The 14,085-nt window shown below is 45.2% G+C and overlaps 1 protein-coding gene across 1 annotated transcript in view; it reads left to right on the top strand.

Annotated features, from left to right (window-relative positions):
* Positions 1-14,085, top strand: part of NCOA6 (nuclear receptor coactivator 6) — a 78,488-nt gene that overhangs the window by 8,050 nt on the left and 56,353 nt on the right. The window contains 4 exon segments of the mRNA XM_006024688.3: positions 1,899-2,053; positions 2,959-3,234; positions 5,382-5,537; positions 8,394-8,516. Of these exon segments, the coding sequence (XP_006024750.1) occupies positions 3,003-3,234; positions 5,382-5,537; positions 8,394-8,516 (511 nt within the window). The 5' untranslated portion in view covers positions 1,899-2,053; positions 2,959-3,002.

Here is a 14,085-nt window from a genome sequence, read left to right as displayed (position 1 = left end):
ATGGCCCTCCCCACCTGGCATCCGCGCGGCAGCTGTCATGTTGTGCAGGTGCAGTGCAGTTCAGTAGGGTGCTGCGTGGTGTCTGGGAGCTGGGGCAGTTCCAGCAGTCAGCTGGACCCTGGCATCGCTCAGTTCCAGCTTCCCTAGCTCCCAGACATCACTCAGCACCCTGCTGAGCCGTGCTGCACCCACGCTGTGGGGCAGGTGCTGCACAGGTGAGTGCGAGGCTTTTATTTAAAGTGCTGGGAGGCTGGGCCAGGTGGGGGATGGGGCCAGGCAGGGCAGCCATTAGGCTTCTCCCGTGGCTTGCTCTGCCTGGAGAGAGGCAGGCACAGCTGGAGGAGCCGGAGGAGAACCTGCAGCCACCTGTCTGTGCCTGCCTCTCCCTGGCCCATCCGAATCTCCAAATTGGTGCTTAATCTCCAATTTCTGATTCAGCCGAATCGAATGGGGACAGTGATTCGAATCATCTGAATTGGCCAGATCCGAATTGAATACTTCCCTATTCGCACGTGCCTACTATACAGGTTTGTAGGCTTTTGCAGCAGCTAGCATTGGGCAAAAAATGGGCACCCCTGGCAAGTATCCACTTTCTTATCACCTATCATTGTACAACATAGACAAATCATGTATATGCAAACATAAGACCTAATAGCATAGATTATATGTATAGCCTAGTTGTACCCTAATCAAATTTATGGCTAATACCTGGAATAAGAATATAAATAATATTGCTTTAATAGTGAATAGAATAAGTCGGCCATCCAAAATACAGTTGGAGAGAGGGTAGGGGGTTAAGCCTCAGGCTCGTATAAATTGTAGGTCATTATGTATTCAGAGATCTTTGCAAACATTTTGCAAAGTATAATAGTTCAGGTCTCACTCATCCATAGATCAGACTAGTTGGCTTAGCTGTTTTGGATTTCCTTTCACTTATTGGATAAAGGAGTGCCTATTCTGTTCCCTGAAGTTGCATTTGGCTTGGTTTAAAAACTTGGCATTTCCTTCTGTCTCCATGTAAAAATCCTTGAAAACCAACTTAAGTAGAGGTACACTGATACATCGGTCTGATATTGGATCAGTACCAATATAAGGAAAAATGGCTGTACTGGATATTGGCCCAATGGGTGAGGGAGGGGGCAGGGGCAGGTGCTGCCCATGCGTGGGGTGGGGAGTGGGGAGGCGGGGAGGTGGCTCCTGCTGCTGCTTGCACCCCAGGAGGGCATGGTGGGGGGGCATGTTCCCCCAGATCTGCATGGGGTGGGCTGCAGCTGAGACTGCACAGGGCTCTTCTTGGCGGGGGCTGGCCTCAGAGCGGGCCCCAGTGGTGCTGGGAATATTCTGCATCCACTCCAAACTTCACTGCTGCTCTGCTCGCAGCACCACTGCCACCAGCCACTTGGCGCAACCCCAGCTCTTCCTGGTGCGTGGGTGGAGGTGGGGCATTGAGCCAGGGTTGCGCCAGGAGGCTGGCAGTGGCAGTGCTGGGACTTGAGCAGCGGTGAAACTTGGGGTGGATGCAGCATCCTCCCAGCCTGCTGGTGCCTACTCCGAGCCCGGCCCCCGCCGAGAAGATCCCTGCACAGTCCCCCCATGCCCCTTCCCTCCCACCACACCGGACTTATCAGCTGGAGGCAGCTGTATCGAAAATCAGATCCGTATCGGCAGATATGCCTTCTTAAATATTGGCTATCAGTGTCAGCCCCAAAAATCTCTATTGGTGTACCCCTATTAATAAGGAATGTTCTTAAAATTTACAAGATCCTGGCTGTGCTTAACACAAGGATTTCGTCTACAGAACAGAGTAACGGGATCAATACCCAGTACTCTGTTCTGGTATGGCGGTGAGTGTAAATTGATTTGATTTTTTTTTTTTTTTAAACTGACTCCATTTACAGGTCAACTGGAGTACTTCTGATTAATCAAGTGTGGAAGAAATCTGAGAGCCAGTGCCTTCGGTTAACTCTAGCGGACCAACAACCTGGATGTTATGATGACTACAGTTTTTGAGATCAACTTGTTTGTCTTGCAGCCTCTGGTATTGGGATGTCTGGTGGGTTACTTATTACATATTAGCAGTCCCTGTTCGCCTTCTGTGATGTTAGTAGACAATGTGGCCTCCTTAAATTCTACCAGTGTTCTTTGAGGCTTTAGTAGTTAGGGCTCAAAAGTTCTGTTATTAAATACTTCAGCTGTTTTTATTTAATCTTCTCCGTGTTACCCAAACTGCTGAAATATGCAGTGACAAGGAGGTCTTGATACTTGCATCTAAATCTCCTGCAGTATGTGGACAAGGCTATTCTTTGTCAGAGTGGCCAGTTCCCTCATTAATGCTTTTGGAAAATCTTACCAGCAGTCACAAGCATATAAGGGGTTTTAGTGATCAGTGTCAGTAGAAAATTGTAAAGAACTATTGGTGTCAGGTGTTTAATAACTATAACATTAGGAAAAGCTTGATGGGAATATAGAGGCCATTCTGTCTACCTACCATAGCTGTTCCAGCTTGATTCATGTGATCTCTCTAATGCTTTACATTTTTATGGTTTAAGAGAAGAGAAAAAAAGAAAAGAAAATAGAATTATGCTGCTTTTTTTTTTTAAAGTGTTGCTATCCTATCCTATCTGCTCGTGCTCTTTATAGTGGGTGGTGTTCATGATGGAAGCCTGAGGGTGGAGATGCCAGCACAACTCTGCCTGTAGTAGAAAGCTAGGAATGTTTCTCTGAGCTGCTTCATTGCTGCTGCTGCTCTTCTCCCTCTCTTCCACTTTTTTTTCTGAATGGAAGGTTAATGTGATGCTACAGTATTTTAGAGTCTTCAGTATTCAATTTTTACACTGTAACACTATAATACTTTACTGACTTCTGTTTCTATAGAAAATAGTGTTTAGTACTTGTGGTATTCTCATGATTTACATGCCCAGTTATACTTATTTTACAATAAATATGTTTTTTTCAAAGCTTCCCTTTAAATTCTGACTGGCTTGCACTGCTGGAAAATAGCCATGGTTTCAGATGATCTACCTAACTTAAAAGATATCCACACTTCCTGGTGCTCCTCAACTATGGAAGACTCTGAGGTGGATTTTGACTCTGGACTGGAGGAAGATGACCTGAAACCGGACAGTACAGAAGATTCCACAATCTTTGTAGCTTTTAAAGGAAATATAGATGACAAGGACTTTAAAAAGAAACTAGGTATCATATTGGAGAATGTGCCTGGCCTTTTACACATGGGTAATCTATTTTCTTCTCATTTTTTTTCAACTGCTGTTTCCTTGAAATAGCCATGTATGCAGACAGTTAGTCATATTGTTCTAAATTAAGTTACTCTAGATCAGTGATACTCAGACCAGTGCTCCTTGACTCAGACAAGTCACCTAGAGATGCATATGCTGTTGTAGGGCTCTGGTTAACACACTGCTCATGTGGCTGCTGGGCCAGTTAAGACTGGTTGATTGACACCAATTTAGATTGTTACAAAATGTAGCAGGGTTATTTTTTCACAAAATTCTGCATTTACTTGAATCCAGAATTAGGTGTTTTCCCCTATTTAACATTGGGGGAGGGAAAGCCCCTCATCTTCGATTTGAATATGAGGTGGTGAGGGGGGTCACCAGCTGAGAACCACTGATGTATTCAGTAAAAAAGTACATGTTGGAATCTGCAGTGTTCTGGTAAATTGAAGAACATTGATTAAAACCTAAAGAAGTGAACATCTTCACTTCTTGAACCAGGCTTCTCAAACTAATCTGGATGACATGCCAGTTGGCTTAAACAAGTGGTTCTGAACCAGGGTGACTTGGCACTAGATCTTTTTAAAGGTGCCATGGGGTACCACACAATTTTATTTCTTAAGTGTGCAAACATTTATGCAGGGTTCACAGGATTAAACCCAGAGATTTCATATAGGAATCCACTGTGTTTCTTGCAAAGGAAGAATTGCTCCTAGTAAAAAATGAGTGAAAGGTAAGAGCTGGCATTTTCTGAGCGTTACCTTTAGTCTAAAAAGGTTAAGAACCCCTGACTTCAGCTGATACAGCTTGAAAGCTCTGTTTTGTTCTATGTGGAGTGTAAACTGAAGAGATGTATTGGAAGTAAGGATATATAATATTAGAAAGGCAAGAAGGGAAACTGGAGCACTAGCAAATAGAGATATTAAAACTAGGAATATATCTCCTGTAGAGGTTTAAAAATGAGTTTCAACCAGGCTGTCAATAGGATAGAAAAATAAAGAAGTATTGATTACTGAAAAGGAAATAGCCAAAGAATTAGTTCTTTGTATCAGAATGTGACAAAGAGGATAAAATAAGACACCCTCAGGAGCAATGTCTGTGAGTAGTAAAGAGGATAAACTGGAAATACTGAGATTACTAAAGTGGCAGGAAGTAAGATACTGGGTAAGGACGGTTACTGCTTTCACAAGAGAGAGGTTTTAAAGAGCAAATAATTAACAAGTGACTTAAGTCTTCAAATATTATGGAAATAGCAAAATATAGGCCAGATTTTAGAGGCCATCTTTTCCAAAGAGGTTAAAAAATATAGACCTGAAAATGTATATTAGGAACAACTTTTGAGATGGTTTTAATGTACTGTGAAGTAATACATTATGGATAACTCTAACTTAACTAAATGTATTCAGTAAAACTTCTGGCTCTCACCTTTTTTTCTGTTTAACTTCTGGTAAGGATAAAGATAGTTGGTGCATTTACAGCATAGTTTAAATATTTGGAAAACCTGCCAAAAATATAAGATATCATGTCTTATGTACATGCTTTCTGTATTTGGTTGGGATTTAATTATCAACAGAAAATGAATGTGCTAAATGAAGTTGAGGATATGGTTTTTTCATGCATCCTACTGAAAGAGGAATCTCAGAGAACTCTCAGTTGGCATTGGTTTTTTAAAAATATTGGTATAAAATTTTTAAAAGCATGCATAGAAATGAGAATTATTACAAAAATAAAAGATCAGCATGCACTGTTAAATTTAGCTTCTCTGTGAAGGGAGTCTAGTATATGACTGTTAGTTAAACCTATCTACTATGAATAATCCCACCCTTACAAACTAGTTTACTTGCAAAGAAAACGTTCAATTTTTAAATAGTTTCACTCAGGTACTCTGGCTGTGCTGTAAAGGATTTATCTTGTGAGGTTTTTTGATATAGTTTGTTTTTAAGGGAAATAACAGGTATGGTTTGGCATGTAGAAATTAATATGCAGCTGTGTTTAGACAATTTTGCTCACCTCCCGCTAATGAAATAATTAGATAATTTTGATAGATGGAAACCTGAGATATGTATTTGGCTATGTTCTGTTACGTTAATTCATTGTTTCTATTTGAAGAATTATTTCATATTGTATTTTTCTTTTCTTTTAATTAAGAATCCAGCAAGTTAAAATTGCAGAAGGTAGAACCCTGGAACAGTGTACGTGTTACTTTTAACATACCCCGAGAAGCTGCAGAGCGGCTGCGAATTTTGGCTCAGAACAACAACCAGCAGCTTCGTGACTTGGGAATTCTCTCAGTTCAAATTGAAGGTATTTTCACACTTGGTTTCTAAGATGTACTAAAATTGTGAATGTTCTGGAACTAAGGCCCCCTTGACACATTGCAAGTATTATGTGGTTAACTGGTTAATTGCGTAAGTATCTGGAGACCAGTTACACGTTCAAAGTAACTATCACGAAATAAAAAGCTCCAAACAGCTATAAAGATAGATTTAAAAAATGTGTACTAACTTTATAACTGGTTGATATTGAGCTTTAATTTGCACATGTAGCAGGGTCTTCCCTTTGTCTGGGAGCCCCATTAGCTAATGGGGCTTCCGGCTATAGGAGTGTGCTGTGTGCATAACACCCTAGATCTCTAGAGATTGCAGCAGCTGTGATCCCCGGGGTCTGGGGGTTTCTTTCAAACCCCTGAGCCATAGGGACCGAAGCTGCCACAATCCTTAGGGCTCAGGGTTATGGAAAACCCCCGGGGCCAGTTTCCACCCCTGCCCCCAAGGGGTGGGGCCTGAGGTCTGTGGTAATCCACTGGCCCTGGGGGTTTTCCTGCAACCCCGGAGTGTGGGGATTGGCCCTGTGACGATCCTCCACCCCTGGGGATGTGTGAGGCTCCCAGCTGCAGGAGATTACCCCTGCACCAATGAGAAGCAGCCTGGGATTGTGCTTCCCCTGCACTGGCAATAAGGTGCAATGGGAACTAATGTGCAATGCCACAATCGCACCTCCTGCCATGCACCTATGGTGTAGCAGAGGGTGCCATTGTGTGAATTGTTCATTTGATCCCATCGCACCGTTACCTGCATGTGTAGAGAGGGCCCTAAGTATAGATGGCAACCTTCATGTGCTTGGGAATAGGCTTCAGAACTGTCTTCAAATCAACTAGTTTGGAGAAATGCCTGTTAGCTTTTTGGTTTTTTGTTGTGTATTTTATTTAAATACTCGGGTATGGAAACTTTAATAATAATAAACTGATTGAAATTTGAAGTCTTTTGAGTATCTTAAAATTCTAGGAGGTTTTATTCAGTGTTACTATCAAAATGTTACTTACCTAAAAATGATGCATATTGATTTTTCTGCTGCTTGCTGAACCTTGAAATGAGAATTCTTAAAATGAGGATTTCAGTAGATATTTACAAGTAAAATTGCACTCCTGGGTACTGTTTCAAGAATCTCAGGACATGGTATTCAGGGTCTGAACTCTGAGCATACAAATCTTGGGTCATGCAGCTGTTTCTGTTCTTAAAAGATCACAGTCTGTATTGTATACATCGGGGCAGGCAAACTATATGACTCATGGGCCAGATACAGCCTGCCAGCCCAATCTATCCGGCCTGTGGGGCCCCTAAAAAAATTTAGAAAATTTAATATTCATCTGCTCCTGGCTGCCTGCGAAAGATGACAGGAGCCAGGGGCAATAGGACCTCGGGGAAACCAACAGCACAAAAGCAAAGCCTGCCCTGCCCCCAGCCTCCTTCCACCCCTGTCACCACAGCTAGAAGCCCCATGCTTAGCAGAGGCTTCTGGCCTGGGCTCCTGAGGCTGTTCCTGCCTTCCTGTGTCCCAGAGGGAAATTCAGTTAAGAATGTGCGGGAGGGAGGAAGCCAAGAGAGGACCATGGGGATTGCCCCAGTCCTTGGGGCTGGGCCGGGCTGGCTCCTACTGAATCCTGCCATCTGGCAATGCAGCTGGGAGCCATGTGGTGCAGCAGAAAAGTGGGGAAATGGCAGGTACGGGTGCAGGGGAGTGGGTGTGCCAGAGCGCAGGGCCCGTGCCAGTGTCCCGGGGCCAGCACTGGCGGGGCCCGGAGTAGGGCAGTAGGAGTGTGGGGTTTGGCACTAGTTGTGCTGGAGGGGGACAGGGGTCCCATGCTCCTGCTGCCCTGCTCTGGGCCCTGCTACTGCTGGCCCCGGGACAACGGCCCAGACAGCGTGCTCCCACCCAGCTATCGCTGTGCTCCTCCACATCCACTCACTGTCCCTTTCCCCTCCCTGTAGCTGCCATTTTCCTGCTTTCCTGCTGGCTGCTGGACGCTCCAGGTACTGGGGCCAGGAGCAGGAGTGGTGTGTGTGTGTGTGTGTGTTCGTAGGGTGAGTCCCACATACATGCCCACCATATACATGCACCCACACACCCCCTCACACTGCCATACATGCAGACCCCCACACCCCCTCATACACCCCAGCCACCCTTCCCCCCACACACACAGCCCACCCACACCCCACATGCTTCCTTGCCCCACACCTCTACACCCCCAAAGACACGCCTACAGCTCTGCACAAACCTACACCCACCCCCCACAGTGTACAAGAGTAAGACTTCATTTTAAGCTATTGTGCAGTCGCTTCTATGTACGCTACACAAACACAAGTAAACCAGGACACTTAAAAAAAAAAAAAAAAAAAAAAAAAATCAATTAATGAATGTTTTAGATGTTCACTTTTTAGAAATAATTTGGTATTTTTCTGGTTCCTAGATGGCAAAATCCCTTGCTGAAAGGAGTACCTCCAGGGGTAACGGGAGGGGTTTCTGGTGGCAAAGGTCAGGGGTTAGGGGGCAGGACTACCCAGGCAGCCCTACAAGATGGTGACTAGGGGGTGGGGCACCTGTCAAGGGACAGGGCTACTACCCATGCAGCCCTTGACAGCATGGCAAAACTCAGTAAGTGGCCCTCTGTCCAAAAGAATTGCCTGCCCCTGGTATACATGGTAATGGAAAGGGCAGGGCAGTGGGTTACATAACTGCTCTTTGTTTAGAAGCCTGCACAACAGGTCAGAGCTTAGTGTCAAGGCTGGTAGTTTGTCTTTTTAATGCCACTTTGCAGGAGAGAAAAAGGAAATGATTTTCAAATGCATACCATTTGGCATTACTGTCGTGTGTTCGTTTTAGGTGAAGGTGCTATCAACTTGGCTTTAGCTCAAAGTAGAAGCCAAGATGTCAGGATTAACGGGCCCATGGGGGCAGGCAATTCAGTGCGAATAGAGACTGGATTTCCCATGCAAGGTGGCCAAGGTAAGTTTTACTTAGTAATTTAACATCATGATTTGAAATAGATTACTGATCATGTAACCTCACTTATCCTAGCAGCATTTGCAAGCATAGATTTTACTTCCATACAATCAGTATGCATTTCCTACGGTGTCAGTGTGCTGTTCCCTGTAAGGTATGCCAGTTGCATATACCTAGATGCTTTGCTTTTCTCAAATATTTATAGGAAACAAAATCGCTTTGAATACAGAATGGAAAGGAGCAAAGTAATATTCTTGCATGCTATTATAACTCCTATTTTCTACAGTTCTCCCAATTTAGGACATCTTGACATTTTTTGAGGCGTCTAATCCAGTGTTTCTCAACCTTTTAAGTAGCAAGTACTCCCTAACTTCTGAAAATTTTAATAAGTACCCAACACTTAATTTTCCAGAGGATTTTATATTTACAGACTAATGTGTGCTATATATTTGAAGAAGGGCTGTGTATATAAGGTCATGATGTGACAGATGTCTGATCTGGTGTGGGTAGGGTTGCCACCTTTTACACCAGGGGTGCACAACTCAAATATGTACCTGGGCTAGAAGTGATGTTGCCCAAAGCTAGGAGGGCTGAACCCAGTGCTGTGCAAAGTGCGGCACGCCAAATGATTATTGAAGAATTTTAATGCACGGTGCATCAATTTTTTTGCCATAGTTTGAGGAAAAGAGGGCGAGAGAGAGAGCGAGTGTTGGGGTACTTGTGTACCCCCTGCCTGTGTCTTGTGTACCCTCAGGGGTACGTGTACTACAGGTTGAGAAACTATGGTCTAATCCATCCTTTGTGTGAAACTAGGATCAAATAGCTAAACTATATCCTGGGGGATGTTTATTTACCCTAGGCATTTTCAACCAGGGTGTCACGAGAACCTCCCAGGGGTGCTGCAGTGCTAGCAGCACCACCACTGCCATGTTAGACTTGAACTGAGAAGTGGCTGCAAGGCCATTTTTCAGAAGGCACATTCAAGCGAAACATGCAAGAGCTGCAAGAGAACAGCATGCCTGCCTGCATCATGTAATGTGGAGGCTTTTGGGACAGTTCCACCTGCCCCCCCACACCTCTGTTTCCAGAAGATACTATGCAAGGTCAGACTGAGAAGGGCTGTGGGCAAGAGCATCCGTGTCTGCCACAGTTATTTTCATGATCTGGCTCTGAAGGAGGCATGTAGCACAGATCCACCTGGCCACAGTAGTGGCAGTGACTGCTGCAACATCCCCTCGGCTAGCCTCCTCCCCGCTCTTGGGCCTTGTGGATCCTTTTCCTTATCCCTTGTCCCTCTCCCCTCATAAGTGCTCCGTGCGTGCTATTGTGCACAGCCCAGTAGCTTTTTTATGGTGGGGCATTCCGCTCAGATTGTCCCTTAGTCCAATATATTCATGTGAATATTATATTAATTAATACTAGAATTATAATGTTTACTTTATAATATTAATGTTATTAGTTTTTAATAAGGTGCTTTTACATTCTGAAAAGTTTTGGGAGGGGTGCCTTGAGTCTAAAAAGGTTGAGAACCACTGGCTTAACCTGTTCTTAAAAACATTCAGTCCTGGAGGATGCACAGTTTCCTTCAGTTATCTATTCCAGTGTTAAACTATACTTGGAGCAGTGATTGATTTTCAGCCAGGGTGCTGCAGCACCCTGAGTTGCCTGAGTACCTTTTAAGAGTGTCACAGCATTCCATGCAGTGTTTAGCACTTCAGGGCGTGCAAACATGATTCGCAAGATAAACCCAGATGCTTCAAAAAGGAACCCATACTGTGAAAAACATTCTAATGTGATGTGATGTTTCTGAGGTCTTTGCAACCGATGATTTGCCCTGCTATTTTTTCTGTAGTCAAAAAATAAGTAAAAACTAAAAGCTGGCAATTTCAGAGGCATGCCTTGAGTCTAAAAAGGTTGAAAGCCACTGCCTTAGAGTTAGTTTCCTTACACTTAATCTACATCTGCATTGTTGCATTTTTAAACCAATTACTGCTCTTTCATATCCAGTGGGGATGGGATAAAACTTTATTACCTCTTTCTTTAGAAAACTTTTGTGTGTTCAAAGACTGTTACATTTTCCCTTTGGCCTTTTTTTTGGATTGAACTAATCTTTTTTTTTTAAGCTTTCCTCATAAGTAACTTTCTTGACCACTGTTACTCTCCTCTGAACTATCTCCAGTTAGTCCATGTCACTTTTTAAGTGTAATGCCCAAAATTAGACACAGAACTCTAGCTGAGGCTTTACTGTTGCTGTGTGGAAATGAAGGATTACTTCTTTTCTTACATATGATACTCATGTTTATACACCCTGGTATAATGTTTGCTGTTTTCACAACTGTATTGTTACTTCATTTTCAGTTTGTGATCTATTATGACTTCCAGATTCTTCTCTGCACAACTGTTGCCTAGCCTTTCGTTCTCCATCTTATATTTGTACAATTCCTACCTAAGTATAGTATTTTGCAGTGGTCTTCACTGAATTATATCCTATTTATTTCAGAACATTTCTCCTAAATATTTTGAATTCTAAACTGGTCTTCCAAAGTTCATGCAACCTTTGCCAATTTGACATCCGTGTGCAAATTTTAGAAGTGTACACTCTACTATGTATAATCTGTAGGTCCTGAATGTTGATCTTGTTTTTGCTACTGAGTTGAAATGTCACCTTGAACAAGTTGTTTTTTCTCTCCCCTTTCTACTTGTAATAAGAACTGTGGTTTACTGAATCAGACCATAGGTCTATCTTGCCCAGGATCCTGTGTCACACAGTAATGGAGAGTGGATGCTGAAAAGGAGAGTGAACAGGGTATGATCAGGGATTTTTTCCTCTGTGCCTGTCACTTGCAATCTCCAGCATTTAAGGTCTAGGACAGGGATCAACAATGTTTTTGGGTAGAGTGCCAAAAACACCTCAATCTTAACTTGTAAGATCCTGGTGTGCCAGAGGTGGATGGTGGGGCAATCGCAAGGGGCCTGATCCTTGTTGTGGCAGTACAGCCTCAGCCGATTTTCTGCTGTCTGCCTGGAGGTATACATGAATCCACTGCTAGCAACGAGCTGGGATGGGGCTCCACAGACCTTGGTGCAGCGGCTTGCAGCTTCCCCACTGCCTGCTCGTTGCTGGCAGCCGAGGCTGTAGTGCCACAACAGAGATCGGGCCCCTGGTAGCTTCTTTGCCATCTGTCCTGAGGCTTGCGTGCCAAGCAAAATCCCTTTGCATGCCATGCGGTGGCAAGCATGCCGGGGGTTGCTGACCTGTGGTCTAGGAAGATCTGATTCAGAGGCTGTACCCTTAAGTTCTCTACTCAATAGCTACTGATGCAACTTTTCCCCCAAGAATTTGTCCAATCCCTTTTTTGAATTTGGTTAAACTCTAATGAGTTTTGCACTTTATTTATACACTGTGTGAAAAACTCCCCTTTGTTAGTTTTAAACTTACTACCTGCTAGTTTCATTTTGTGTGACCTCTTGTTCTTGTACTGTGAGATATATTGCCTCTATATTTTTATATATAATACAGAGGCAACATATATGAACGTCACAAAGTGTGTTATAATGCCCAGTGCTTTTACAGCTTTTAAAATGGTATAATACGCTATCAGTTATTTGATTAGATATTGCCAAAATTGGTGGTAAAATTTTTAAGTATCTTCTAAGCAAAAATTATTGCTTTTGTTGTAGCTAATTACTGATTTGTCTTTTTTAAAAGATAAAATAATGACAGCATTTAGGGGAAAGGTGTCTTTGTTTATCCTTTAATTTAAAATTTGCAGAGGAAGAAATGACTTGTCACCAGAAGCAATAAGATATACATAATATGTCCATGAGTCAATAATTCAGTCTTTGTGAATTTTTTCTATTGATTTAGTATCATAGCAAGAGGTCAAAGTTTGTTTAGATGTTTTATTTCAATTTTACATCCTAATGTAAACTGATTTGTAGAGGTGCACTGATACATCAGTCCTATATCACAGGGGTTGTTAACTGGGGGTACGTGTACCCCTGGGGGTACTTGGGAAGGCCCCAGGGGGCATGCGGTGGTGGTGCAGAGAAGCGGGGGTGCTTGGGAAGTGGTGACGGGGGGGGGGGGCCTGCCACTACCATCCATAACTCCGTGTTGCAACCGTATGCCATTTCCCCATGCCCAAGTATCCCTGCTTCTCCACACTGCCAGCTTTGCGTCTGGCCGGCTGCGGGGGAGAGGGATGTTGCCAACGGCTGGCTGGACGCAAAGCCAGCAGTGTGGAGAAGTGGGGATACCTGGGAAGCAGCAGCGCGGGGGGTGGGGCCGCTACCATCTATCACTCCATGCCACTGCCGCCGAGCACTGTGCTCTGCTTTCCTGCACCCAAGTATTCCCTCTTCTCTGCACCTCCGGCTTTGTGTCTGGCCGGCCATCAGCACCCCCTCCTGCCCCCGGTACACAGTGACGGCGCAGGAAGCTCACACATGGCGGCTACCCCCACTGCCATGTATATACTGAATGTTGCTGCCACTGTGCACTGGTGGGGAGGGAGTGCTGACAGATGGCTGGATGCGAAGCTGTTGACATGGAGAAGTCGGGATATTTGGGTGCGGGAAAGCGGTGCCCGGCGGCAACATGGAGTGTATAGATGATGGTGGCAGCCACATGTGAGCTCCCCGTGCCATCAGCTCCGCATCTGGCTGGCTGTGAGCACCCCTCCCCACCGATCTGTGTCCAGAAAGGGTACCCTGGTTAAAAAAGGTTGAAAACCCCTGCCATATCAGATCGACACCATTATAGGGGAAAATTGACATTATCGGAAATTGGCTTTTTTTGCCCAATTTGGCTGATAATGTGGCCAGTAAATGCCCCATGCATGTGCAGCATGCATGTGGCCAGGAGTGCAGCCTGGCTGCTTGGAGAGCAGCATTGGCTTGTAAGTCAGTTGTGGCAGGGAAGGGGCATGGGGGCCAGATAGCGGTTCTGCAGTTGGGGAGGGAGTGGGACAGGGGCAGGCAGGAGTGGGGTGTGGGACAGAGCAATGAGCAGTTTGTCAGGGGAGGCGTGGGGGGGTTGCTTCCACTGCTCTGTGCACCCCAAGAGGGCATTGGGGGGGTGCCCCTGGATCTGTGCATAGGGTGTGGTGGGGCGAGCTTCCACTGGGGGCTGTGCTGGGCGCTTACTGGCAGGGGTGGGGGGCCAGGGGCTGCGATCAGGGTGGGCAGCAGTGCTGGGATGCGGGCTACAACAAACTTTGGGGTGGCTGCAGCTCCCTCCCTGTAGACCCCTCCCAGCGCTGCCACTGCCTGCCCTAAGCACAGTCCCCAGCCTAACATCCCTGCCAGCAAGAGCCTGGCGCAGCCCCCAGCCATAGCCTGCAGCAGCAGCCCACCCCACTCTACGTGCAAATCCGGGTGCACATGCCCCCCATGTCCTCAGGGCATGCAGCAGTGGAAGCCACTCCTCTCCTTCTCCCCACCCGACTTCTCCCCTGATGAACTGGTCACGGCTTTGTCCCGCACCCCACTGCGGCTGAGCAGTGCCTGCTCCTGCCCAGCTCCTTCCCTCACCGTGGAGGCCTTGATCTGCCTTCTTTCATGCCCCCCC

The sequence above is a fragment of the Alligator sinensis genome, unplaced genomic scaffold, assembly GCF_000455745.1.
Source record: "Alligator sinensis unplaced genomic scaffold, ASM45574v1 scaffold511_1, whole genome shotgun sequence".
Classification (NCBI taxonomy): domain Eukaryota; kingdom Metazoa; phylum Chordata; order Crocodylia; family Alligatoridae; genus Alligator; species Alligator sinensis.
This window is presented reverse-complemented; position numbering and strand designations above follow the sequence as displayed.